At 39.9% G+C, this 27,300-nt stretch overlaps 1 protein-coding gene across 4 annotated transcripts in view; it reads right to left on the bottom strand.

Moving 5' to 3' along the window:
- CMYA5 (cardiomyopathy associated 5) overlaps window positions 1–27,300 on the bottom strand; it is a 100,427-nt gene that overhangs the window by 13,558 nt on the left and 59,569 nt on the right. The window contains exons 6-9 of one of the 4 annotated variants that reach the window (XM_060093095.1): window positions 25,852–25,970; window positions 20,357–20,506; window positions 17,698–17,844; window positions 16,437–16,584 (exon numbers count right to left, since the gene is read on the bottom strand). In XM_060093095.1, coding sequence (XP_059949078.1) covers window positions 16,437–16,584; window positions 17,698–17,844; window positions 20,357–20,506; window positions 25,852–25,970 — 564 coding nt within the window. Of the gene's footprint in view, window positions 1–16,436; window positions 16,585–17,697; window positions 17,845–20,356; window positions 20,507–24,352; window positions 24,493–25,166; window positions 25,400–25,851; window positions 25,971–27,300 lie in introns of those variants that run through there. The other 3 variants (XR_009531453.1, XR_009531454.1, XR_009531455.1) reach the window with 3 other exon arrangements.

Raw genomic sequence — 27,300 nt, 5'->3', positions numbered from 1 at the left:
GAAAGCTTTTATTTAGAATAGTGGCAAACATAACAAAAGTATATAAGATTTATATGAAAAATATTTTTGAAAATGGTACTGAAGGAAAGCACACAAAAGACTTGACTAAAAGGAAAGGCATATCAGTTCTTGGGTACAAAAATGCAACATCACAAAAATTTCAATACTCCCTAAATTAATCTGTCAGTTTAACATGGTCTCTAAAAATACCAAATTGTCAGGGGCAGGGGCGTAGAGGTGACTACACAGTCTGATTCTAAATATCATATGAAAAATAAACTAGCAAATAGCAAAAGAAAAAAAAAGTCATGAAGGGGCAACCTAACCTACATGAGTTCTAAAATTATAAAGCTATAATAATAAAAACAGCATGGTACTAGGGCATAAATAGATGGATCAATGGAATAGATTATAAAGGTGAGGAATAGACTCAAATACATAGGTTCTTTAGTATATAATAATGGAAGTATTTCAAATCAGAAAGGAAAATGATGGGTTTTCTTGCTGGCACAGCGGGATAGCCACAGTAGAAAAAATAAAGTTGGATTCCCTACTGCATACTTCCTCCTGAAAGTAGATCTAAACTAACATTAATATGAAAAAATACGTATGGAGGGGCTTCCCTGGTGGCGCAGTGGTTAAGAGTCTGCCTGCCGATGCATGGGACATGGGTTCGTGCCCCGTTCCGGGAAGATCCCACATGCTGCGGAGTGGCTAGGCCCATGAGCCATGGCTGCTGACCCTGTGTGACTGGAGCCTGTGCTCCACAATGCGAGAGGCCACAACAGTGAGAGGCCCGCATACGGCAAAAAAAAAAAAAAAAAAAAAAAAAAAAAGTATGGAGAGGAGTTTTAAGATGGCGGAAGAGTAAGACGCGGAGATCACCTTTCTCCCCACAAATACATCAGAAATATATGTACATGTGGAGCAACTCCTACAGAACACCAACTGAACACTGGCAGAAGACCTCAGACCTCCCAAAAGGCAAGAAACCCCCCACGTACCTCGGTAGGGCAAAAGAAAAAAGAAAAAACAGAGACAAAAGAATAGGGACGGGTCCTGCACCAGTGGGAGGGAGCTGTGAAGGAGGAAAGGTTTCCACACACTAGCAAGCCCCTTTGCGGGCGGAGACTGCAGGTGGCGGAGGGGGGTAAGCTTTGGAGCCATGGAGGAGAGCGCAGCAACAGGGGTGGGAGGGCAGAGCGGAGAGATCCCCACACAGAGGATCGGTGCCGACCGGCACTCACCAGCTCGAGAGGTTTGTCTGCTCACCTGCCGGGGCCGGCGGGGGCTGGGAGCTGAGGCTCGGGCTTCGGTCGAATCGCAGGGAGAGGACTGGCGGCGTGAACACAGCCTGAAGGGGTTAGTGCGCCACGGCTAGCCGGGAGGGAGTACGGGAAAAAGTCTGGACCTGCTGAAGAGGCAAGACACTTTTTCTTCCCTCTTTGTTTCCTGGTGCGCAAGGAGAGGGTATTAAGAGTGCCGCTTAAAGGAGCTCCAGAGACGAGCACGAGCCGCGGCTATCAGCGCGGACCCCAGAGATGGGCATGAGACGCTAAGGCTGCTGCTGCCGCCACCAAGAAGCCTGTGTGCAAGCACAGGTCATTATCCACACCTCACCTCCCGGGAGCCTGTGCAGCCCGCCACTGCCAGGGTCCCATGATCCAGGGACAATTTCCCTGGGAGAGCGCACGGCGCGCCTCAGGCTGGTGCAACGTCCCTCCAGCCTCTGCCCCCGCAGGCTCGCCCCGCATCTGTATCCCTCCCTCTCCCCGGCCTGAGTGAGCCAGACCCCCCGAATCAGCTGTTACTTTAACCCCGTCCTGTCTGAGCAAAGAACAGACTCCCTCAAGTGACCTACACACAGAGGCGGATCCAAATCCAAGGCTGAACCCCGGGAGCTGTGCAAACAGAGAAAGGGAAATCTCTCCTAGCAGCCACAGGAGCAGCGGATTATATCTCCACGATCAACTTGATGTACCCTGCATCTGTGGAATACCTGACTAGACAACGAATCATCCCAAATTGAGGAGATGGACTTTGGGAGCAACGATATATATTTTTTTCCCCTTTTTCTCTTTTTGTGAGTGTGTATGTGTATGCTTCTGTGTGTGATTTTGTCTGTATAGCTTTGCTTTTACCATTTGTCCTAGGGTTCTGTCTGTCCATTTTTTTTGTTGTTGTTTGTTTGTTTGTTTTATTTTAGTATAGTTTTTAGCACTTCTTATCATTGGTGGATTTGTTTTTTGCTTTGGTTGCTCTCTTCTTCCTCACTTTTTTCTTTTTTTATTACTTAAAAATAACTATTTTTTACTTTAATAACTGTATTTTATTTTATCTTCTTCTTTCTTTCTTTCTTTTTTTTTTCCTCCCTTTTATTCTGAGCCGTGTGCATGACAGGCACTTGGTGCTCCAGACAGGAGTCAGGGTTTTGCCTCTGAGGTGGGAGAGCCAAGTTCAGGACACTGGTCCACAAGAGACCTACCAGCTCCACATAATATCAAATGGTGAAAATCTCCCAGAGATCTCCATCTCAACACCAAGACCCAGCTCCACTCAACGACCAGCAAGCTACAGTGCTGGACACACTATGCCAAATAACTAGCAAGACGGAAACACAACCCCATCCATTAGCAGAGGGGCTGCCTAAAATCATAATAAGGCCACAGACACCCCAAAACACACCACCACAAGTGGACCTGCCCACCAGAAAGACAAGATCCAGCCTCATCCACCAGAACACAGGCACTAGTCCCCTCCACCAGGAAGCCGACGCTACCCAATGAACCAACTTTACCCACTGGGGACACACACCAAAAACAACGGGAACTACGAACCTGCAGCCTGTGAAAAGGAGACCACAAACAGTAAGTTTAGCAAAATGAGAAGACAGAGAAACTCACAGCAGATGAAGGAGCATGGCAAAAACCCAGCAGACCTAACAAATGAAGAGGAAACAGGCAGTCTACCTGAAAAAGAATTCAGAAAAATGATAGTAAAGATGATCCAAGATCTTGGAAACAGAATGGAGAAAATACATGAAATGTTTAACAAGGAACTAGAAGAACTAAACAGCAAACAAACGATGATGAACAGCACAATAAATGAAATTAAAAATTCTCTAGAAGGGATCAATAGCAGAATAACTGAGGCAGAAGAACAGATAAGTGACCTGGAAGATAAAATAGTGGAAATAACTACTGCAGAGCAGAATAAAGAAAAAAGAATGAAAAGAATTGAGGACAGTCTCAGAGACCTCTTGGACAACATTAAATGCACCAATATTCAAATTAGAGGGGTCCTAGAAGAAGAGAAAAAGAAAGGGACTGAGAAAATATTTGAAGAGATTATAGTTGAAAACTTCCCTAATATAGGAAAGGAAATAGTTAATCAAGTCCAGGAAGCACAGAGAGTCCCATAAAAGATAAATCAAAGGCGAAACACGCCAAGACACATATTAATCAAACTATCAAAAATTAAATACAATGAAAACATTAAAAGCAGCAAGGGAAAAACAACAAATAACACACAAGGGAATCCCCATAAGGTTAACAGCTGATCTTTCAGCAGAAACTTTGCAAGCCAGAAGGGAGTGGCAGGACATACTTAAAGTGATGAAGGAGAAAAACCTACAACCAAGATTACCCAGCAAGGATCTCATTCAGATTTGATGGAGAAATTAAAACCTTTGCAGACAAGAAAAAGCTAAGAGAATTCAGCACCACCAAACTAGCTTTACAACAAATGCTAAAGGAACTTCTCTACGCAGGAAACACAAGAGAAGGAAAAGACCTACAATAACAAACCCAAAACAATTAAGAAAATGGGAATAGGAACACACATATCGATAATTACCTTAAATGTAAATGGATTAAATGCTCAAACCAAAAGACACAGACTGGCTAAATGGATACAAAAAGAAGACCCATATATATGCTGTCTACAAGAGACCCATTTCAGACCTAGGGACACATACAGACTGAAAGTGAGGGGATGGAAAAAGATATTCCATGCAAATGGAAACCAAAAGAAAGCTGGAGTAGCAATTCTCATATCAGACAAAATAGACTTTAAAACAAAGACTATTACAAGAGACAAAGAAGGACACTATATAATGATCAAGGGGTCAATCCAAGAAGATATAACAATTGTAAATATTTATGCACCCAACATAGGAGCACCTCAATACATAAGGCAAATACTAACAGTCATAAAAGGGGAAATCTAAAGTAACACAATCATAGGAGGGGACTTTAACACCCCACTTACACCAATGGACAGATCATCCAAAATGAAAATAAGGAAACACAAGCTTTAAATGATACATTAAACAAGATGGACTTCATTGATCTTTATAGGACATTCCATCCAAAAACAACCGAATACACATTTTTCTCAAGTGCTCATGGAACATTCTCCAGGATAGATCATATCTTGGGTCACAAATCAAGCCTTGGTGAATTTAAGAAAATTGAAATCGTATCAAGTATCTTTTCCGACCACAACGCTATAAGACTAGATATCAATTACAGGAAAACATCTGTAAAAAATACAAACACATGGAGGCTAAACAATACACTACTTAATAATCAAGAGATCACTGAAGAAATCAAAGAGGAAATCAAAAAATACCTAGAAACAAATGACAATGAAAACACGATGACCTAAAACCTATGAGATGCAGCAAAAGCAGTTCTAAGAGGGAAGTTTATAGCAATACAATCATACCTTAAGAAAAAAGAAACATCTCGAATAAACAACCTAACCTTACACCTAAAGCAATTAGAGAAAGAAGAACAAAAATATCCCAAAGTTAGTAGAAGGAAAGAAATCATAAAGATCAGATCAGAAATAAATGAAAAAGAAATGAAGGAAACGATAGCAAAGATCAATAAAACTAAAAGCTGGTTCTTTGAGAAGATAAGCAAAATTGATAAACCATTAGCCAGACTCATCAAGAAAAAACGGAAGAAGACTCAAATCAATAGAGTTAGAAATGAAAGAGGAGAAGTAACAACTGACACTGCAGAAATACAAAGGATCATGAGAGATTACTACAAGCAACTCTATGCCAATAAAACGGACAACCTGGAAGAAATGGACAAATTCTTAGAAATGCACAACCTTCTGAGACTGAACCAGGAAGAAACAGAAAATATGAACAGACCAATCAGAAGCACTGAAATTGAAACTGATTAAAAATCTTCCAACAAGCAAAAGCACAAGACCAGATGGCTTCACAGGCGAATTCTATCAAACATTTAGAGAAGAGCTAACACCTATCCTTCTCAAACTCCTCCAAAATATATAAGAGGGAGGAACACTCCCAAACTCATTCTACGAGGCCACCATCACCCTGATACCAAAACCAGACAAAGATGTCACAAAGAAAGAAAACTACAGGCCAATATCACTGATGAACACAGATGCAAAAATCCTCAACAAAATACTAGCAAACAGAATCCCAACAGCACATTAAAAGGATCATACACCATGATCAAGTGGGGTTTATCCCAGGAATGCAAGGATTCTTCAATATAGGCAAATCAATCAATGTGGTACAGCATATTAACAAACTGAAGGAGAAAAACCATATGATCATCTCAAGAGATGCAGAGAAAGCTTTTGACAAAATTCAACACCCATTTATGATAAAAACCCCGCAGAAAGTAGGCATAGAGGGAACTTTCCTCAACATAATAAAGGAAATATATGACAAACCCACAGCCAACATCATCCTCCATTGTGAAAAACTGAAACCATTTCCACTAAGATCAGGAACAAGACAAGGTTTCCCACTCTCACCACTCTTATTCAACATAGTTTTGGAAATTTTAGCCACAGCACTCAGAGAAGAAAAAGAAATAAAAGGAATCCAAATTGGAAAAGAAGAAGTAAAGCTGTCACTGTTTGCAGATGACAAAATACTATACACAGAGAATCCTAAAGATGCCACCAGAAAACTACTAGAGCTAATCAATGAATTTGGTAAAGTAGCAGGATACAAAATTAATGCACAGAAATCTCTTGCATTCCTATACACTAATGATGAAAAATCTGAAAGTGAAATTAAGAAAACACTCCCATTTACCACTGCAACGAAAAGAATAAAATATCTAGTAATAAACCTACCTAAGGAAAGAAAAGACCTGTATGCAGAAAACTATAAGACACTGATGAAAGATATTAAAGATGATAAAAACAGAAGGAGAGATATACCATGTTCTTGGATTGGAAGAATCAACATTGTGAACATGACTATACTACCCAAAGCAATCTACAGATTCAATGCAATCCCTTTCAAACTACCACTGGCATTTTTCACAGAACTAGAACAAAACATGTCACAATTTGTATGGAAACACAAAAGACCCCGAATAGCCAAAGCAATCTTGAGAAAGAAAAAGAGCTGGAGGAATCAGGCTCCCTGATTTCAGACTATACTACAAAGCTACAGTAATCAAGACCATATGGTACTGGCACAAAAACAGAAATATAGATCAATGGAACAGGACAGAAAGCCCAGAGATAAACCCATGCACATACGGTCACCTTATCTTTGATAAAGGAGGCAAGAATATACAGTGGAGAAAAGATAGCCTCTTCAATAAGTGGTGCTGGGAAAACTGAAAAGCTACATGTAGAAGAATGAGATTAGAATACTCCCTAACACCATACACAAAAATAAACTTTTTATTTTTAGGTCAGACACGATAAAACTCTTAGAGGAAAACATAGGCAGAACACTCTATGACATCAATCACAGCAAGATCTATTTTGACCCACCTCCTAGACAAATGGAAATAAAAACAAAAATAAACAAATGGGACCTAATGAAACTTAAATGCTTTTGCACAGCAAAGGAAACCATAAACAAGACAAAAAGACAACCCTCAGAATGGGAGAAAATAGTTGCACATGAAGCAACTGACAAAGGATTAATCTCCAAAATTTACAAGCAGCTCATGCAGCTGAATATCAAAAGAACAAACAACCCAATCCAAAAATGGGCAGAAGACCTAAATAGACATTTCTCCAAAGATGATATACAGACTGCCAACAAACACATGAATGAATGCTCAACATCATTGATCATTAGATATATGCAAATCAAAACTACAATGAGATATCATCTCACATCAGTCAGAATGGCCATCATCAAAATATCTACAAACAATAAATGTTGGAGAGGGTGTGGAGAAAAGGGAACCCTCTTGTACTGTTGGTGGGAATGTAAATTGATACAGCCACTATGGAGAACAGTATGGAGGTTCCTTAAAAAACTAAAAATAGAACTACCATATGACCCAGCAATCCCACTACTGGGCATATACCCTGAGAAAACCATAATTCAAAAAGAGTCATGTACCAAAACATTCATTGCAGCTCTATTTACAATAGCCAGGACATGGAAGCAACCTAAGTGTCCATCAACAGATGAATGGATAAAGAAGATGTGGCACATATATACAATGGAATATTACTCAGCCATGAAAAGAAATGAAATTGAGTTATTTGTAGTGAGGTGGATGGACCTAGAGTCTCTCATACAGAGTAAAGAAAGTCAGAAAGAGAAAAACCAATACCATATGCTAACACATATATATGGAATCTAAAAAATAAAGGTCATGAAGACCCTAGGGGCAAGATGGGAATAAAGACACAGACCTACTAGAGAGTGGAGTTGAGGATACAGGGAGGGGGAAGGGTAAGCTGGGACAAAGTTAGAGAGTGTCATGGACATATAGACACTACCAAATGTAAAATAGATAGCTAGTGGGAAGCTGCTGCATAGCACAGGGAGATAAGCTCGGTGTTTTGTGATGACCTAGAGGGGTGGGAGGGAGGCTCAAGAGAGAGGAGATGGGGGATATATGTATACATATAGCTGATTCACTTTGTTGTACAACAGAAACTAACACAACATTGTAAAGCAGTTATACTCTAATAAAGATGTATAAGAAAAAGAAGAAGAAGAGATTAGGACACAGACAGACACAGAGGGACCATACGAAGACACAGAGAAAAAACAGTCACCTACAAACCAAAGAGAGAGGCCTCAGAAGAAATCAACTCTGCAGACACTTTGATCTTGGATGTTGAGCTTCCAGAATTGAAAATAAATATCTATTGTTTAAGCCAAAAAAAAAATACGGATGGCAAAAAATTTTTAAATTGCAACTCATATCATAGATGAAAGCTAATGTTCTTTAAAAAACAAAGAGCTTCTACAAATCAATACAAAAAAATACTACACTCTAAAAGAAAAAAATGGGTAAAGAAAATGAACAGTTCATAGAAAAGGAAGTACATGGGTCTGAAACAGACAAAAAGATGTTCAATCTAATAACAGAAATGTACAATTAAACTATAATAAGATTCCATTTTCTACTTATCAAACTGTCAAGTTTTATCACACCCTGTGAAGGCCAAGGTATGAAGAAACAAGCACACTTACATGCTGCTAGCCAGAGTGTAAACAGCTACAGCCTCTATGGAGACAATTTGGTAATATATATCAAAATTCATAATGTTCATACCTTCTAACCAATCATGGTACTTCTAGGAATTTATCCTACAGGTATACTTGCACATGTATGAAACGATATATGCACAAGGTTTTTCCTGCAGCACTCTTTGTGAGAATAGAAGCCTCTCAACTGGTCAAATAAATTAATTATAGTCTTAGCCTACAACGGAATTGTTTTTTAAAAAACTGATGCAGTTCCAATTGTATTGATATGAGATACCAGGAAATATTTTTAAACAAGAAAAGTAAGGTGGTAGAAATATATATACAGTATGCTACCATTTGTTGACAAAATATAGATGCTGTGTATTCACAGACTATCTTAAAAGATAAATATGAATCAGATAACAGTAATTGTCTCTGGGGAGGAGAACTAAGTAAATGAAGTATAGATAGAAAGGAGACAATTTTCACTGTATTCCTTTTTGTATCTTTTGAATTTGTACCATATGTATGTATTATCTATCCAAAATTAATCAAACAACTTACTTTTAGAGCTATATTACAAGTTCAGGAGTTGGTTGAATGTGTTTTCAAAATGCAAACATTAGTTGGAACTGTGTAAAATAACTTCTCTAGGAATTTTATAATTCAACAATTTGTGTTGGATGGAAGGAAGGGGTGTACATGTGCTCAAGGTAAGCCGAGGGGCTGGTCACCACAAGGAGTCGCTATTCTCTGCACTGCCATGTCAAATATCTGTATCTAAACATGTTTTCTCCCAGGAAAAGGGGGCAGCATGTGTACAAAAAATATGGAGGAACCCAGTGCCATGACTCCTGGAAGCAGCCTACAGATGGTGCTGTCACTGCAGTGCACAACAGATGGCTAAGTATGAATTGTTTTTTAAAAACACAGTGGGCTCTTACTGTTGGCAGCACCAACATTCAGCCAGTCAATCAACACCATTTAATGTGAACTGTGAACAGAGCACACTGCTGGGCCCTATGGGGACCGGCTAGTAAAGTAGTGTTCCCCATACCTGCCTGGGCACAGTAGACCTTCTGAATTGGAATCACTTAAGAGGAGCCCGTGAATATAAACTCTAACAAGCATCCCAGTTGTTTTTCTATGATCAGTTAGGTTTGAAAAACATAATCATAAGATAGTGTGGGGGGAGAAGGGATGGGCAGGAGAAACAGGAAAAAAGAAGAAAAATCCATGAGAACATAAACAACATGAAATACGAGAACAGCTAACTAAATAGTTTTAGCTATTGGAAGGCATTTATAAAACCTTAACTAACCATAAACATGGAATTTTTTGTTTAAGATGAAAAATTTTGGTTAAATCAAGATTAAGAAGAAAATTCTTTATATACTGACTTTTGGGGTTTTTTTAAACTTGGTAGATAAAAATTTTTGAACAGGACTATTTTTCATTTGATAAATGAGGATATTATGAGACTTGGTGTTAACTAAACATCACTATTAGTTCATAATAGTATAGAAACATAACATGAGGGCTGAATCCTGCTGACCCAGGGAATTTAGGCTTTCCTGTAATTAGCGTCTCTCACAAAATCAAAGAGAGCCAAAGGATTCCAGCAGAAGGATCCTGCAGCTTTGTTTTCTCTGTAGCTAGTTACCCTCCAAAGTTTGAATGATACCATTTATATTTCAGGCAGAGAATCCCAGGAGCCTAGTAACATTCATTCATTCTTCTGGATTCTCTAAGCTCTCCTTTACCACTCAAAGGTCACATAGGTGGACAATTACTTGAGGTCCCATAGAACTGCCTGCACAGAATGGCAATTTAACGTTGTGCTTTCAAGAGCCCATTTAAAAAATGGTTACATAGGGAATGTTTTTGCATCTTTTGTAAAACTGCTCTTGAAGACAATCACTACTATCTTGTTCAATAGCCCTTATATAAAGATCTACGTGAAAATTTCATCTTAGAACTGAATGTCAAGAAATATAATTGTCTCTCTTAGTGAAGTCCTGTTTTTCCTTTTTTTTTTAAAAAAAAAAAGATGAGTTATATAATCTCTTTCTTTCTCCCTCTTGCTCTCTCTCCCCACTCTCCTGTTTTCACTTTAGCTGCCAGGAAGTTCATATTCAAATTGTATGTTCCGTTAAGGTACTGTTCTTAACCTGTGCTTTCTGATACAACCTCCTTCTGCATTATCTGGCTCTTGCTCTTACAGGGTTGTTTTTAGTGGCTCTAGTGTGCCTGGGTCTTTTATTGCGAACTAGAATACTTTTGGAAATTGACAGATCATACGTTAGAAGTGAAGGAATAGGCTGGTTTTCCACTGGCTGAGGTTTTACTACACAACCAGGAGGTGTATAGGATTTTCAATGATCAACGTTAAGTCAGATTCATTTGGGAAAAAAATTCATTTAGAAAAAGCTGAATGCCAAGAATTTCAGTGGGAGCGGGGGTTGGATTATCTTCTGGTAACTCTCTCTCCCAAGGGCTCCCTGAAGAGGAATATTACAACTTGGGTCAGGAAAACAATACCATATGAAGGTTGTCTATTACCTCTTAATTACTCAATGCATTTTCACCCAGTCATGTCAGTTGGCCTTCCTGTCACTCTGTGAAGCAAGCACAGGGCAGGAATGACTGCCGCTTTTACCCATAGGTTGTGGAGAAGGTCAAATCATTTGCCCTTGACCCTATGGTCAGTCATCACCTCTCCAGCTGAAAGCTTCGTAAAAACTTTTTAAAAAGAAAAAACATCCGGGATTCTTCATCTCCTGCTCAGGCACTAAGTTCAATAGGAAATTCACCCTTATTTGTCCTTATTATATGGACAAAGTGGCAGTCATCCCCAGCTAGAATACCCAGCTGTGACAGACGATCCTGTTCTTGTCCCATCACGTGTAACCCCAAAAACTAGAAGCAGGAGCTCACGAGTCCAGCACCCAGAGCCCCACCCACCCTGGGGAGGCTCCCAGGGAGGGTGGCCCGGGAGGGTCTCCCTGCCCACAGCCTTGGCTGGGGCTGGGGAGCAGGAAGTTCACTACCAACCACTTCTGTGGCGTATTGAGTCTCACAGATTTGTCATTCAGTACACAGCTTCTTTCTGCACAGCCTACACAGCTAAGCCCTGTACTATATTTCTCGCAGTTTTCCCTCCTCCACCCACAGTTCTGCTGACTTCTTTCCACACAGGAGAGACAGAACAGCTGAGGAAACAGCAGAGTGGTGGAAAATTTTTGCAAGTGTTTTGAGCCCACCCAACCTGAGGAGAGCATTCAAACAAAAACAGGAAAGGGTGAGTAGGAGCTCCCTCAGCCCCCACACACAAGCCGGGGATTGTCACTCCCGCCCACCCCCAAGCCCAGTAGGGGCCGACTGCTGGGACAGAGCCGCGGTGCCCACACACCAAAATATGCAAATGTGTCTTCTGTGAGGATGATGGAATGGAGGCAACTGCTCGGCTATTTCAGACACCACATCACGGAACTCGGGAGCACAGTAGGCACATTGCATTCAAACACCTACTCTGAGAGGTTATCCAGCAACTTTGGTCTTAGATTGGAATTTCTAGAGCCCATCGTACAGGAGAGTGAATGCAGGTCCGAAGCTGGATGTGTTTCTGTTCTGGCAACCAAAATTAGCCTCCCTAATCTAAAGGGTAATCAATGCCCTCCATGTGTGTATGTGCAATTTCATATTACTCATCCTTTTCTCCCTTTTCATTTCCTTTCAACTTCTCTTCCCACCCCAGACCAGAGCTTTTAAGGCTGTCTGTCTTTTCAGGGATTGAGGGTGAGAAAGAGATGTAAATTCATTTAGTCCTTAGTCCTGTTGGGTTCTCCATCTCTCCTTTGCTAGAGATTCCAGCCAGTTAGAGGACTTGGAGTTGGCAAGGGCAGAAGGAGACGGGCTAATGCCATCATTCATCTACTCGTTCACTCATTAAATAGATCTTTAATAAACAGCTGCATAGATAAGGTTCCTGTCCTTACCCAGTTTTTGTGGGGTTTCTTTTGTGGTTTGTTTTCTTTTCTTTTTGCATCTGATTTAGAATAGGGGTTTTGCATAGAACCTAAAATGTATGTAAGGGTTATGTAACCAATGGATCAACAAGATTATCAGTGTCCTTCCCTATACGTGATCCATGAAAAGGCTTCCAGTCCACAGGTTAGACTAGTCTTATCTCCTACTTAAGTACCCAAGCACTAAAATTAACTCATTCACCATTCTTTTTTACTTTGTTGGCACAGTTTATTTTTTTTTTCCCATTGTGAATAGATTATCCTCAAAGCTGACCTAACTTTTTTTGTTGGTGTCAGTATTATGTGTTCAATGTTGATGATATTTACCCATCCAGGTAACACATATGTATTGAGTAGCTACAATATGCCAGACAGCTGTCTCAGGCACTGACACTGCCACTTTAAATAATAATCCCTTCATGGAGCCAACAAGTGAGCGGGATCAGACAATCCTTGGCTTGCTGTTCTTTCCAAGACACAAAATAACTTTAATTATGCACGGCTATGCAGAAAAACAAAGTGACGAATGTGGTTCTAATAGAATGGAACAGTAGGGATTGTTTGCCTTTGTTGGCTAGGGGTGATCAAGTGTTGAGGTTCTTTGTTTATCAATTCTACTGTCTGACTAGCTGTCTACAACTGACATCCTAGAGATTGGGCAATATAGATGATAGTAAATAGTTAATGTTTTGTAGGGTTTTGAACCATCAGACATTGTAGGGAATGTTTTAAAGTTGGCTGTAAGAACCAGATGGTCAAAGACCTAAGACACATGGCTACTCCAGAAGAGTAGAATTTTCCTTCCCTCCTGAACTCTTAAATTGGAGAACAAAAGGGATACAAATGAGTTTTGCAGCACTGGGACTCTGAAATTAAGGATGAATTATTTCAAAGTCTGTTGATGCCAACCAGAGGTATAAGGCATTGAGGTTTCTTGTATTCATGAGGGACCACAGGGTAGTGATTTGTGGCCAACACAATTGTGCTTGCCTCAAAAAATTACCTATTGTAAGATTCAGCAGGGATCCAGAGAGGCTGGAGAGTCATCCCTGGGCTGTGGATTGAACATACCATTCTACCTCCTGGCACTGAGGGGTCTTTTAGCACCTAATTGGAAAAGAGCTCCATCTCCAACAAAGCCCTGAACTGTCAACAAGCCTTCTGCATGTGGAACTTCCCTTCACTTCTAGCTTGCTGGACCACATCCATTCAATAACCAAGGATTCTTGTAGTATTCCATAACTTCTACAAACTTCTGCTTATCCAGCCTCTCAAATGCTCTCCTTTGGCAAGAAAAATAAAAATGAACCCACTGGCAAAGTCTCAAAGGGATAAACTAATGACAAGTCATGTTTTAATAAGCTCAACTTTTGTCTTAATGAAATTGGTAGATGGCCATTTTTTCCCTAGAAATGGAACTGTCAATGATTTCTCTGGCTTTGATGAAGGATTTGTTTGGAATGCATTATTCACTGTTGATATCAAATGGACTTTTTTTTTTGAGGGCCCCAGGATGATCAGAGAAAGGAAAAACTTTAATTAAAGGGGTTTTGAACGGTACTGTATTCTCTCTTTACCTCTATGTTTTTCATGTGACAAAGGAAACCCAGGATACACAATAACTTCCAGTTGTCAGGCTGTTAAAGTATGCTAACTCAGTCTGTGTAATGACACAAGTTTTAGAACTAGTGGAAAGAATAAGACAAACCTGAGTGTGCATCCTGACTCCAAACTCTCACTCCGTCATTTAATACCTTGGCCAAATTATTTAACCTCCCTGAGTCTCATTCAGTGGAAGTCATGACCTCCCTCCTAGAGTTGTCGAGAGGGTTAGATGAGATTTAGCACAGCTCCTGGCATGTTGAAGGCCCTCGGCGATGCCATTCCCCCTTCCATCCCCCCACTCCCTTCTCCCTGTAGCCGCATTCATGAGATGACATCACAGTTCCCTCAGTGAGATGGCTGCTAGGTCTCAGGGTTTCTCTCAGATTTCTGCTGATTTAAGAATCCAACTGTGCTGGTATTATTTATGCAAATGTCAGCTGGGGACCGATGCCATAACAAGGATGAGTCACTTCAGAGCATTCCTTCACAGTCTCATCTTGCCTCAGAAAGAACTGGGCTTTCCTCACTGATGGTGAAGAACGATGGGAGAGACTGACCTGGGACTCAGGCACTCCAGACCAAATGCTCTCCTAGCATCAAGAGTCTTTTGCAGAGAATGTCCAGGACTCTCCTGGGTGACATTCAACAGTGGTTAGCAGCTTGGACTGTGAAATCTAACAAAACAAGGTTTGAATCCTGATTGCCACTCACTAGCTGCTAGCGTCTCAAAGCATATGTTTTCTCTCAAGAGTTCGTTTGAGGATTAAATAAGGCAACATACATAAGGCACTCAGAATAGTGACTTGGCACATAGTAAATGCTCAATAGAAGCCAGTTATAATCTCTCTCTCTTTGTCTCTGTCTTTGTCTCCCTCTCTCTCCCTCTTTTCTCTCTCTTCCTCTGTTTCTGTCTCTCTGTTTCTGTCTCTGTTGGTCAGTCTGTCTGTCTCTCTCTGAGTTAACCTCTCGGCTATTTGCTGATCATTGAAGCCTGCCTTCTAGCAATTGGCACATTAACAGAGATGTTGTTTCTTGTATATTTACTACGCTCTCACTTCTGCTGAAATGTCTACATCCCACCTATACACACTCCACTCAACATTAGTTTGTCCTTTGATCGTTATTTTGTGAAGCCTGCCTTCACATACTTGAAAGAAACTATAATTATTGCTCAGTCATATGAAACCTCAAATCATAACTAACTAAATAGCTGTTGATTGATAATGAAAATAATCAAGAGCTTAAATAATATACTTTATTAAAAAGCTGTCTAGGGCTTCCCTGGTGGCGCAGTGGTTGAGAATCTGCCTGCTAATGCAGGGGAAACGGGTTCGAGCCCTGGTCTGGGAGGATCCCACATGCCACGGAGCAACTAGGCCCCTGAGCCACAACTACTGAGCCTGCGCGTCTGGAGCCTGTGCTCCACAACAAGAGAGGCCGCGATAGTGAGAGGCCCGCGCACAGCGATGAAGAGCGGCCCCCACTTGCCACAACTAGAGGAAGCCCTCGCACAGAAACGAAGACCCAACGCAGCAAAAATAAAAAAAATTTTAAAAAAAAGCCATCTAATTTCATACCATTATTTCCAAGTTCCATATCCTGCCAAAATAGTTTATCTCAGTAAATTTGGTTTAAAAAAATCTCTATCAAAATATGAATATTAATAATAATGATTTGAATCTTCATCATGGAACACAAAGTTGCCCTATTGCCATGGATTGGACGTTAAGAAGTAAACGAAGTAACAGTAAATGAAGTAACATTTACCAAAGGTCCTCTGGATGCACAGCCCTTTATTGATAAATTTTAGCTTCATAATTTTAGTGAGAGACCTTTACATTTCTTTTTTTCCAGAAAAAGTCTCTCTATTCTTCATGCTCTTGAAGAGGCAAGTATATCTCTGTGGTAATATATATGTCATTAGGTCCTTTATATTACCAATATATCACCGAGACATTCAAATTTACATTATATACAAGCTCGCTATTAGTTTCCTGAGTTAGGTGGTACCTATTCTGATCTAACCACTAAAAAGCAGATAACGTATGCATATATCCTGTATAATGACTCAAGTTAAATATACCTCAAAGAACGTTCTATCTTATTAAAATTCACATGTATTTTTCTTACAAGGGAGTGATTATTCTGCATTGCAGCATGTGTTTATTACAAACTTAGAGTTCATTGACGAATAGTGATGGAATTGCAAATCAAGTCAATGGCTTAATTAGCTCAGGAGGATTTTAGGAAGCTTTTCTCCCTCTGTGAGCATAAGCTTAGAGGTTAGCTTGGAGGCCTGCACTGGCTTCCTGGCACCCCAGGCTCTCCCCATGGAGAGGGATCTTTACCTGAGGCCCTCGCCCTCGGGAGAGTGCTGTCTGCAGTACTCCAAAGTGTAGGTCTCAGTGGCCTCTGGGTTGGCAGGCCGCCATCGGATGGTGGCCGTGTTCCAACACACAGTACAGTCCTCAGCACAGATCACAGGGGTGGAGGGCGCTGAAGAGAGAGAACCAAGTCAATTGTGGAGCAGTCTATGGCAGTTCTGCTTCCCTGGTACTCTGGGAAGAATGCTTGGGCATGATTTTATTTTAATTTTTGACTAAAAAATATATTCTGGGTTGAAAATCCAAAAGGTATAAAAATGTATACAGTGAAAAGTCTCCCTCTCACCCCTGCCTTCCAAATTGCCCAGTTTTCACCCATCCCCAAACAGCCTCTAAAAGTAGCTTCCTATAAATCCTACCAGAGTTTCTTCATACATATACAAGTAAATAAAAGTATTCTTGTCCCCTTCCTTTACACAAAAGTTAGCCATGATTTTGCCATCAATAGGTGCTCAATAAATACTTGTTTTAAAAGGCAAGAAGAAAGGATAAACCAGTGGAAGTAAGTTAACTGCCTCAGAGGGGTATCCAAGACAGGCCAGGGCAGGGACAATTAGAATTATCTTAAAGGCAATGCAAACTTGGCTTATCCTACACCTGCTTCAGCCCCCTGTGAAAAGGTTCCATCATGGGAATGCATTCCCAGCTGAATACCATTGCTGAGGAACCTTTTGGGGTCTCCCAGCACCTATATGAGGAAGCCTAAGCTTCTTACCTTAGCAAATGTGGACTCTATACACTAGCCTTTCTCATCTCATGTCTCCCCTCTCCTTGTTTTTAAGTCAAAGAAATAATACCAAAATTCTTGTTGTATCCTGCACACTCCATACTCTTTCTTACCTGGGCACCTGTGCTCATTTGTCTTCCTCAAATGGAATACACTCCTTTAACACATTATTCCTACTGATCCTTTAAGGATTCCATTCAGACATCAGTTCTAGGAAGCCATTCCTGACCCCGTCCCTGCCCTGGCCTGTCTATGATACTCCTCTGGAGTGTTCTGGATCACGGCCCTTACCACACATTTTTTATAATCTTTTGTTTTGTGTCTCCCACACTTGAGTATGAGCTTTGTGAGAAGAGGCCAGTCTTATTTCTTGTTGTAAACCCAGCACTGCACAATACCCAGCGCACAATAGGTGCTTAACAAATGCTTATTGGTTGATCTTAATAGTCTGTGAAGAATTGAGTATTGCCTCCTAACACCCCCTTAACATCTCTTTACCTGTTCTAAAAATTGCCCTTTCGCTGGGCAGGCTACATCCGGTGAAATTCACAGCCATTACCCATACTTGATAGCATCGGTCAGGTTCTAAATCTTCAAAAACGCAGTAGCTTTCTTTCACGGTCACTCTGTATTCTTCTACCAAATCTAGCATAAAACACAATCATAAACTCTAGGGTATCTTCCTAAGTTAGTTGAAAGTTACAGGTATTGGAAGAATAACACATTTTTCAGTGGAAACACAAACTGATAAACTTACAGATACTACTGTGTGATAGATAGCACTTTAGAACACTTAAAGCAACAGCATTCTAAAAGATATTTAGAATGACACAGTATTACTTGTGAACACTTACCAGAAAATAATAGCATATTAGTAAGATCCTGAGCTTCATATTCCGCAATTAAAGTAACTTATTTCAATAGCAAATACTAAAATTGCAGAGTTTATGTTAACTTAAATCTCAGTAATACATTCTCAAGAAAATTCTTAAGAAGCAATGCCAATATTTCAGGAGAGTATGTAATAAAATAAGGACAATCCCACATTTTCTAAATTTATGATGTTAAAAAGCATCTTTACAGATTAGTAAATCATTTTAGTATTTGGTATGCTTTTCAAAGTTTCAAATCCTGCTTCCTTCTCATGAATTCCAGAATCCTTTCACCTAGAGATTTCCACAATTTATAGAAATACTTAAACACCTTTGATAGAGCATAAACTATTCTAAGAAATAACTTTGTTTAGTCAAGACATTTCCTAAAATTACTTATATTATTTTCAATACGTTAGTAGTAAATATTACTCAATAACATTCTGAACACCTGCCCCTTGGGCCAATCTGATTATTCTTACTGAAATTTTCTCTCCTTTTAAAAGAACAATTTTCTTTTCTAAACTAGCCTATGGTAATTCCAGTTATCCTCTCTTATTACTCTATGATGTTACATCTTCAAAACCCCTCCAGTTAAGAAACCCAGATTGTTCCCTTTTAAAGTAAATTTAAGAGATCTTCAACTCAGAAGGTTTCTTCAACTGCATCTCTCAAGCTATACTTTCTGCGCAGAAAGTTTGGCTTAAATAATGTCATAAAGACATATATACTGAAAAACATTTCCCCATAGCCTAGAACCTGTGACTGCAGTTTTCAATGGAATTATCCTTTTAGGCTAAGTCCTGTTAGCCTGGTACTCCTTTTAACAGAGCACATAACATATGTTACTGGAGACCTATTACACACAGCATGGTATCACAGTCTAGACCATCAGATGAATGAACTGGCATCAGCAGAGTTCAAGGCATTGAATGAATGAGACACAGGACAGGTAAGTGGGGCATGGTGTGGGGGGTTGGGGGGCGGTGGCAGTGAAGCACTTTTTAAAAGTACTGCAGGAAATAAACAGTTGTTAAGAGGAGTCTTGGAGAGCCATGAAGTTCCATGATATAACTGGATATACACGGTGAAGTGTGGTATAACAGAACAAACACAGAGTCAAGCAAATAAAAACATAAGCTTTGGAGTCTGAAAGATCTGTATTTAAAACCTGCCCTGGTCCCGAGTAACTTGTGTGGTCTTGGGCAAATTATTTAATCTCACATCAGTTTTCTCATTTGTAAATGCAGATAAGAGCACTTTCCTTGTTGTGCTGTGACAGGTATATGGTAATAAGTCCCCAATAAGATAGGAGTTCTTATAGACAAACTTAGCCAACTTTACAATATGCCCATGGCTGTTTTCTTACTTTTTTTCTAATTTAAATAAGTATCATATGACATCTGAAAAGACTTAAATACTGGTTAACAGTGAAATACATTATAATTCTTTCCGTATCACAAATTGGGTTCCTATGCCATGTCCATCCTGTCACATGCTCATCTGATTTCCAAAATACATGGGTCTATCAACAAGCAACACAGAATGCCAGCAGTCCCAGCTCTGATTCATCAGGAAGCACAACCTCAAACTGCCTGGCTTCTAGGTCTTATTAGAGGTCCTAGAGATATTTACAGAGGCTCAACTATATGACGTGCCACCCATTCACCCTCCTAAGCACTTTCACCTCTATCTTCGCATTAATTTGGGACACCAGAAGACTACACCATACAGTCTTCTCATGCCTTGAGAAGTGTGAATTCTGAATTTACCTTTATAGTTTGTTTTCAGCTTTTATCAAAGGTGGATCTGAGAAATGCCAACCATGACAGCCAATGCTGCATTTGCACTAAAATTACTGTGGAGGACAGTGTCCTATATACAGCTCATTTCTCCTCTACAAAGTGGCACACTTTATACTTGTCTTTTAGACTTCAGTTCTGATTAAAATTTTGTTTTCAACACTTTGGTACATTACCTCCTGCCTGAAAATGAGAATCACTTAATTTCTCCTGTTAACCTGAATACTCAAAGCCAAATTTGCATTTCAATTACAGTATTCATGTTGATCATTAGGATGATATTTATGCATTTTTGTTTTCCTTGATCCTGATTTCCAAATTTTGCTTACATGTTATTTCATTATACGATTGTTGGTTCATTGTTGTTTTTGTAAGTGGCTACAAGTGCTTTGTGGAAAGAGTCATAATATGTATATGTTTAAATACTATACATTAAGATATAGAAATGTACATATGCATCTGAATTTGTGTTAGCAATCCTACCATTTACTTCCTGGTCATCTTGTGGCTCCTCCATGCAGTAAACCTGGAATGAGTCAACAACATCTTCCTTGTTCATGCTCCAGTAAACTGCAATTGTTGTGCTAGTGGCAGAATTTGGTTCCTGAGGTTCTAATCTAGGAGGCTGTGGAACTGGAATATAAGCAAGATTTATTATCACTAATGCTGCTTTTATTGATTGATTTCTTTTTCTTTTTGCAAAAGTCACTTGTACTTACTGATAAAAATGGAAACAATACAGAAGTACATGGAGTAAAGCTGGGAGGGCTACTTTGTTCCCAACAGCCCCCAACCCTAAGGATATTCCTTGGAGGCAACCACTGTTACAGTTGAGTGTGTCTCCCTCCAAAATGTCTTGTCTGCATGTGTACATATATACATATAATATACAGAGAAATAAACAAAAAATGGATCTCCCAATGGGATCACTTGATAATATTCTTCTGTAATCCTATATTTAGAGCAATAAACTTATACAAGTTAGAGGATTCATCAAATGATTTGGTTTTCCTTCAAAACAAAACTTTGAGAATGCATTGCTAGATAACCAATGTTGTATCCTTCTACATCAGTATAGCAACTATATTCAAATAGAGACAAATGAAACCCTTTTTAGCTATAGTTGCTATATCATCAAGGCTGAAAAAGACTTGCATGAATAAAATATCAAAATATACTTTCTGAAACTACTATCCCATTTTTCCATCTCCAACATGACTATACCTACAACTTTTTAAAATAAAATGTAAAAATTACATGGGGGAAAAAGTACCCTATTAACTGATTCACATATAAGGTTTAGATATCTAGTATAAATCCATTGCTCTGAATTTTAAAGACAACAATATTCTCAAGTGTTTTACTAGAGATTTCAAAGGTTTATAATTATGCATATTGAACATTAACAGCATATACGATGCCATAAATCAAGCACCTATACAATTCTCCTCCAAAATTTTTGAGATATAAAACCAATGAACATAGTTTACAAATTAGAGGAAAAGGTTATTCCCATAGTTGAAAAGATGTCCTGTTTTTAAATTTATTTGTATTGTTATTTTCCTGTCAACAATTTCCTGAGAGATGAGCTTGCTGAATAATACAGGCCAAATTTTATGAGATTACTTTATTAAAAGTCAACACTGAAGGGAAAGAAAACAAAGGTTAGTTCAACAGGAAAGTGGAAATTAGAAGAAATAAATGGGTCTAAATTTAGTAAATGGAACAAAAAGAGACACATTGAAAAGATTCAATAAAGAGATAAAGACCTGAGGAAATAAACAGTTATGAAAAATGAGAAGCAGGATAAGAGAGTGGGCAAGTTCATGGGTTTCAGAGCAGAGAGGCTGGCCTAAGGTTAAATGCCAGATCCCCCACTAAGGAGCTGTGTTATCTCAGCTTCAGTTCCTCCATCTTTAAAATAGGAAAATGAAAATAATACCATTTCCTCCCAGGGGTGTTTTAAAAAGCAAGAGAATGTATATTAAGTGCTTAGCAATGTATCTGACACATAACCAGTGTTAACATTCAGAAAGCAACATGGCCTTTTGCAGGAGCACAGAAAATGGAGGGGAGAAGGCAGGAAGCCCCTGAAGATGGGAGTTGAAGTAGAGACTCATCATCTGGTAAATCACAGAGGGACCACAGAGGTAAGACATGCTGGGAACCTGCATGATAAGGCAGGAAGCTTGCCTGTCAGAGCACCTCCACAAGGACTGATAGTGGTTCAGAGACTCTTATACTATCTTTGACTTTTCTGTCTTCCCAGCAGGAAATCAGTGTCACATTGTAAAGGAGTCCATCCAGATAAATGTAGTTCAGTAAATTTTCATGTTGCCCAGGTTTATGGAAGAGCCAAGCAGATTGACTATTATCAATCATCTTTGAAGCAGTCCTGGAGAACTTCTTGAGGCATGAACAATGAAAAAGCTGCTTTTTTTCTCTATGAATTATAAGTTGAGCTATAGCTGCTTTTATTTATTTATTTTTATTTTTTTATTTTTTTTTTTTTTGCGGTATGCGGGCCTCTCACTGTTGTGGCCTCTCCCATTGCGGAGCACAGGCTCCGGACGCGCAGGCTCAGCGGCCATGGCTCACGGGCCCAGCCGCTCCGCAGCACTTGGGGTCCTCCCGGACCGGGGCACGAACCCATGTCCCCTGCATCGGCAGGCGGACTCTCAACCACTGCACCACCAGGGAAGCCCTATAGATGCTTTTTAAAACTGGCAACATCTTTTCAAAAATCTCTCAGGTAACTTAACGAACTTAAAATTGATAATTGACCCCAAAATCAACAAATTTTAAGGAATAAGCAGTTGTAGGGAATTAAGCAAAGAATGTAGGCTAGAAATAATTTTGTACTTAATCTACTCCTTTAAAAACATTAAAATTAAAACATCTTTTTTCAAAACAAGAACCACTTCTATTCTTCAAAGTATTCTAAAATTCAGAAGGGAGTATGAATATTCCATAGATGTAATCTAATAACAGTTGGCTGGATTTACAATTCCTGTGTGGCAAAAGGACATCAGAAGCTCAGATTTTATACGTTAGCAATGCTATTTACGCTTCTGTAGTAATAAACTTGAGTAGGAGTAATGCCAAAAAATGCAAAATGGGGCCTCCCTGGTGGCGCAAGTGGTTGAGAGTCCGCCTGCCGATGCAGGGGATACGGGTTCGTGCCCCGGTCTGGGAGGATCCCATATGCCGCGGAGCGGCTGGGCCCGTGAGCCATGGCCGCTGAGCCTGCGCGTCCGGAGCCTGCGCGTCCGGAGCCTGTGCTCCGCAACGGGGGAGGCCACAACAGTGAGAGGCCCGCATACCGCAAAAAAAAAAAAAAAAAAAATGCAAAATGATTTTAAGGCTTCTTTGCCAGAGGCTAAGGAGCTAGGCAGAGCATCACCCCATGGATTCCCTCTGCCTGACAGTGTGCCCGTAAAGAGCTGTCATGCTTGGCGAGCTAAGCATTAGATCAACCTGCACTTCAGTACCTGTGGTGGATACAGATTCCCACTCAACCTAGCTTTCAAAAAAGTCCCCTGGAGAACAGCATTATTTGCAGTAGCCAAAATGTGAAAGGAACCCAAAAGTACATCGATGAGTGAATCAATAATGGATAAGCAAAATGCAGTATAGACATCCAATGGAATTTATTCAGCTTTAATAAGGAAGGGCATTCTGACACATGGTACAACATGGATGAACTTTGAGGACATTATGCTAAGTGAAATAAGCCAGTCACAAAAAGGCAAATACTGCATAATTCTACTTATATGAGGTACCTAGAGTACTTTAAATTCATAGAGACAGGAGGTAGAATGGTGGTTGCCAGAGGCTGGGGGGAGGGGTGGGGGCAGGAGGAATGAGGAGTTGTTATTTAATAAATACAGTTTCAGGGCTTCCCTGGTGGCACAGTGGTTGAGGGTCCGCCTGCCGATGCAGGGGACGCGGGTTCGTGCCCCGGTCCGGGAAGATCCCACATGCCGCAGAGCGGCTGGGCCCGTGAGCCATGGCCGCTGGGCCTGCGCGTCCAGAGCCTGTGCTCCGCAGCAGGAGAGGCCACAATAATAAGAGGCCGGCGTACCGCAAAAAAAAAAAAAAAAAAAGATACAGTTTCAGTCTTGCAAGATGAAAAGAATTCGGTAGATGGATTAGTGGTGATGGTTGTACGGTGGTGGCTTCAACATGGTTAAAATGGTAAGTTTTATTTTATGCATATTTTACCACAATTAAAAAAAAAGTTCTTAGGAGCAGAGTCCAGGAAGCCTTGGATGTCACTAATCTATAGTTACCCCTCCTTTCACAGCAGTGCACTCAGCCTCTTTGGTGTAGAGCAGTGGTTCAAGTGCAAAGACTCTGAAGCCAAACTCCACCCGCCACACACACCCCAAATAGCTGTGTATCTAGGGCAATATGAGAGGCGTTTCTCTGTTCCCTTTATTTCCTCACCTGTCAAATGGGAATAACAATAAAACCTACCTCCTAGAGTTGCTGTGAGATTAGATGACGGTCTAATTAGATAACAGTCTCCACACTGCCAGGCATCATGTAAGCACCGAAGAAATGTTAGGGGCTGCTCTGTTTCTCATCATAAAGTTCACATCCTTTCCTTATTGTATCTGTTTATTACAGTGATCAGATTAGCTTTTCAGGCACCCGGTGAGGACTTCATAGCTGAGAGATGTTGTTGGTCACAAAATGAGCAAAAGCTATCTAGCAGCAAGTCAACACCCTGGGCCCCAATTCTGGGAAGCAGATGTACAACGAGTGCCATTTATATCTCAGAGACCTGTCTCCCCATAACAGTTTGGAACTACTGGGACTGCCACATGCACTGTTTCTGAATGAATCATTAACACTTTGTGACAAATTTAACTCTGTGACCTCTAAAATATACAAAATGCCCTCTTATTGCCCATCAGATATTCAAAAGAATATCCTTCTAAATGAACAACAGCATATAACAAATCCCTTAAAAGCAAAAGAGCTACTCTGTTGACCAGAATTTCTTGGTTTGCAATCGTTGCTCTATTCAAATGCTTCTTAAAGACATTACAAGAAAATACCCTTTTGTTCTGAGATATTTCTAGAGAAAACCCGTTAGGATAAATGACTGAATTTTTCATTTTATATAGGGTTGATGGGTTTTGCGGGGGCGGGGTGCTTTTTTGTTTTTCAGTTTTTTTTAAAGACACAGTAACCTTTTACTAGTTACTAAATTAAAACTCTTGCCACACAAATGAAAGTTAATTGTCAATTTGAAAACAGAAGTTGTCTTTAAGGTTTGCTTTGGAAGACTATAGCATCTTTTAAGGAGGGCATCTAAGTACATTTTACAGTAAGTGGAACTTGGTTACTTCACTAAAACACAGCAGCTTTGAAAAATCTAAAGAAATGTCATTGTCTTGTTTGTTAAAATAGCACATTAAAAAATATTCTGAAGAGCCGGCAGGATGCTTTTCACAGCTGAGTAGGAGGCTCCTGGCTACAGAGCATGACGCTGAGCTGTTAGTTCTCGAAGTTAATCTGTTTAGTTTGAAAAAAGGAAAAAGAACTCAATTGAAGAGGGGAAAACCACTCAGAAAGAAAAATCTGTTCAACACATATGAAAATATTTGATTTATTTTTCCTTCTATACCTGGCTGCTGGCATGAAGCAAATAATCTCTAGAAGAGAGAGAGAAATCCTCTTTTAAAAGGAAAACAAAAAAGAGAGAGAGAGAAGACCCTTCGATTCTATTGCTACTTCCTTCCACCTCCTCAATATCCCAGCACAGTCATAAAGCTTCAAATGGAAATGCAGTTTATAACTGAAATGGTTTGCTAGTCTCACGCTTTATTTCAGAATCTAGCTTTAAATTTTTACAACTAAGATTTTTCTTTTTCCAGTTATATTTCCTTACATTCAAAAACTTTACAAAACAAATAAGAAAAAACTGTCAAATTTCATCAAGGTAAATAATATATTGAAGTTCCTACCAGCCACTTGTTTTAACATCTGGTCACTTCTTGCCGAACTGTCGTCATAATGTTCAAAAAGTGAAAACGCAGCAGGCATTTTCTCTAAAGAAGCAGTGCTCTCCATTGCAGAAAGCAACCTATCAGGGAAAAATATTTCTATATAAGTCAAGAAATTATTAGCATACAAAATGAAAGCTAGGAACAGTTATTCAAAATGAAGTTGTTGTCGTTGGTGGTGGTGATGGTGGTGGTTTCTGTGAGGCGTTGTATCCAAAAAGAATTTAAACTGTTTCAAAATCTGGAAATATATGTATAAAATCTATTCACAGGATTCTTCAGTGCAACTGGTAATATTAGAAACTCCATTCCTATATCCTTAAATCTGAATAGATTCCATTGAATTATACAGTCTTAATTTTGCCTCTATAAAGTTAGTCCTAAAAATGATTACATTTTAATGGTTGTTTATACTCCCTAAAGACAAAAATGTTTGGAGCCCATCTGGAAATTCACATACTGTGTGATATCTTTGCTGTTTTCAACCATCACTATTATACATCTCACCATTTAGTCTTTCAAGAAAATATGTTCACCTACTATGTGCCAGGCACTGTTCTGGGTTCTGGGATACAGCAATGAAGGAGGAGAGTCTATCTATTCTTAAAAGACTAAATAAGCCACAGTATATAAATTAATAGCTTTCTTTATACTCAAGACCGTCTTAGGAGGGATGCCAACAAATACTCAGCATTGGTATCCAGGTGAAATCTGGGCTTAAAATTAAAAAAAAAAAAGGTAGAGGGCTTCCCTGGTGGCGCAGTGGTTGAGAGTCCACCTGCCGATGCAGGGGACACGGGTTCGTGCCCCAGTCCGGGAAGATCGCACATGCCGTGGAGCGGCTGGGCCCGTGAGCCATGGCCGCTGAGCCCGCGCGTCCGGAGCCTGTGCTCCGCAACGGGAGAGGCCACAGCAGTGAGAGGCCTGCGTACCTCAAAAAAAAAAAAAAAAAAGGTAGATTCTGAACAGGGAAAAGGGGAAGGTAGAATTGCAAAACACTTATCTTTAGCATGAGGGGCCTAAACTTTGGTTAGGTGCTCTCCTCTGTGCACCTCACTCACAGAGGACTGGAATTACCTTCCAGAAATTAAGTCAACCACTAGAAACTCCATCAGCTTCATAATCATGGACGTTGGGGTTTGGGCAGCACAGACCCACCTCTAAGCCTTTCACCTGCTGTTGGAACTTTCTTCTCCTAAATATTTGTGTGTCTCCTTCCTCACTTAATTTAGATCTCTGTTCAAATGTCAGCTCTTCAGAGACGGCAGCCCTCTCCCTTCTTCTATTCCTTACTCTGTCATGTTTTTTCCTCAAACTCATTACAACCTATTTGTTTTTGTCTGTCTACTTCACCTGACTATAATCTACATGCAAAAAAAGGACTTTGCTGGGTTCACTACTGTACTGTAA

This window comes from Mesoplodon densirostris, chromosome 3 (genome assembly GCF_025265405.1).
Source record: "Mesoplodon densirostris isolate mMesDen1 chromosome 3, mMesDen1 primary haplotype, whole genome shotgun sequence".
NCBI lineage: Eukaryota > Metazoa > Chordata > Mammalia > Artiodactyla > Ziphiidae > Mesoplodon > Mesoplodon densirostris.
Note: the sequence above shows the minus strand (reverse complement) of the source record. Positions and strands in the feature narration are given on the sequence as shown.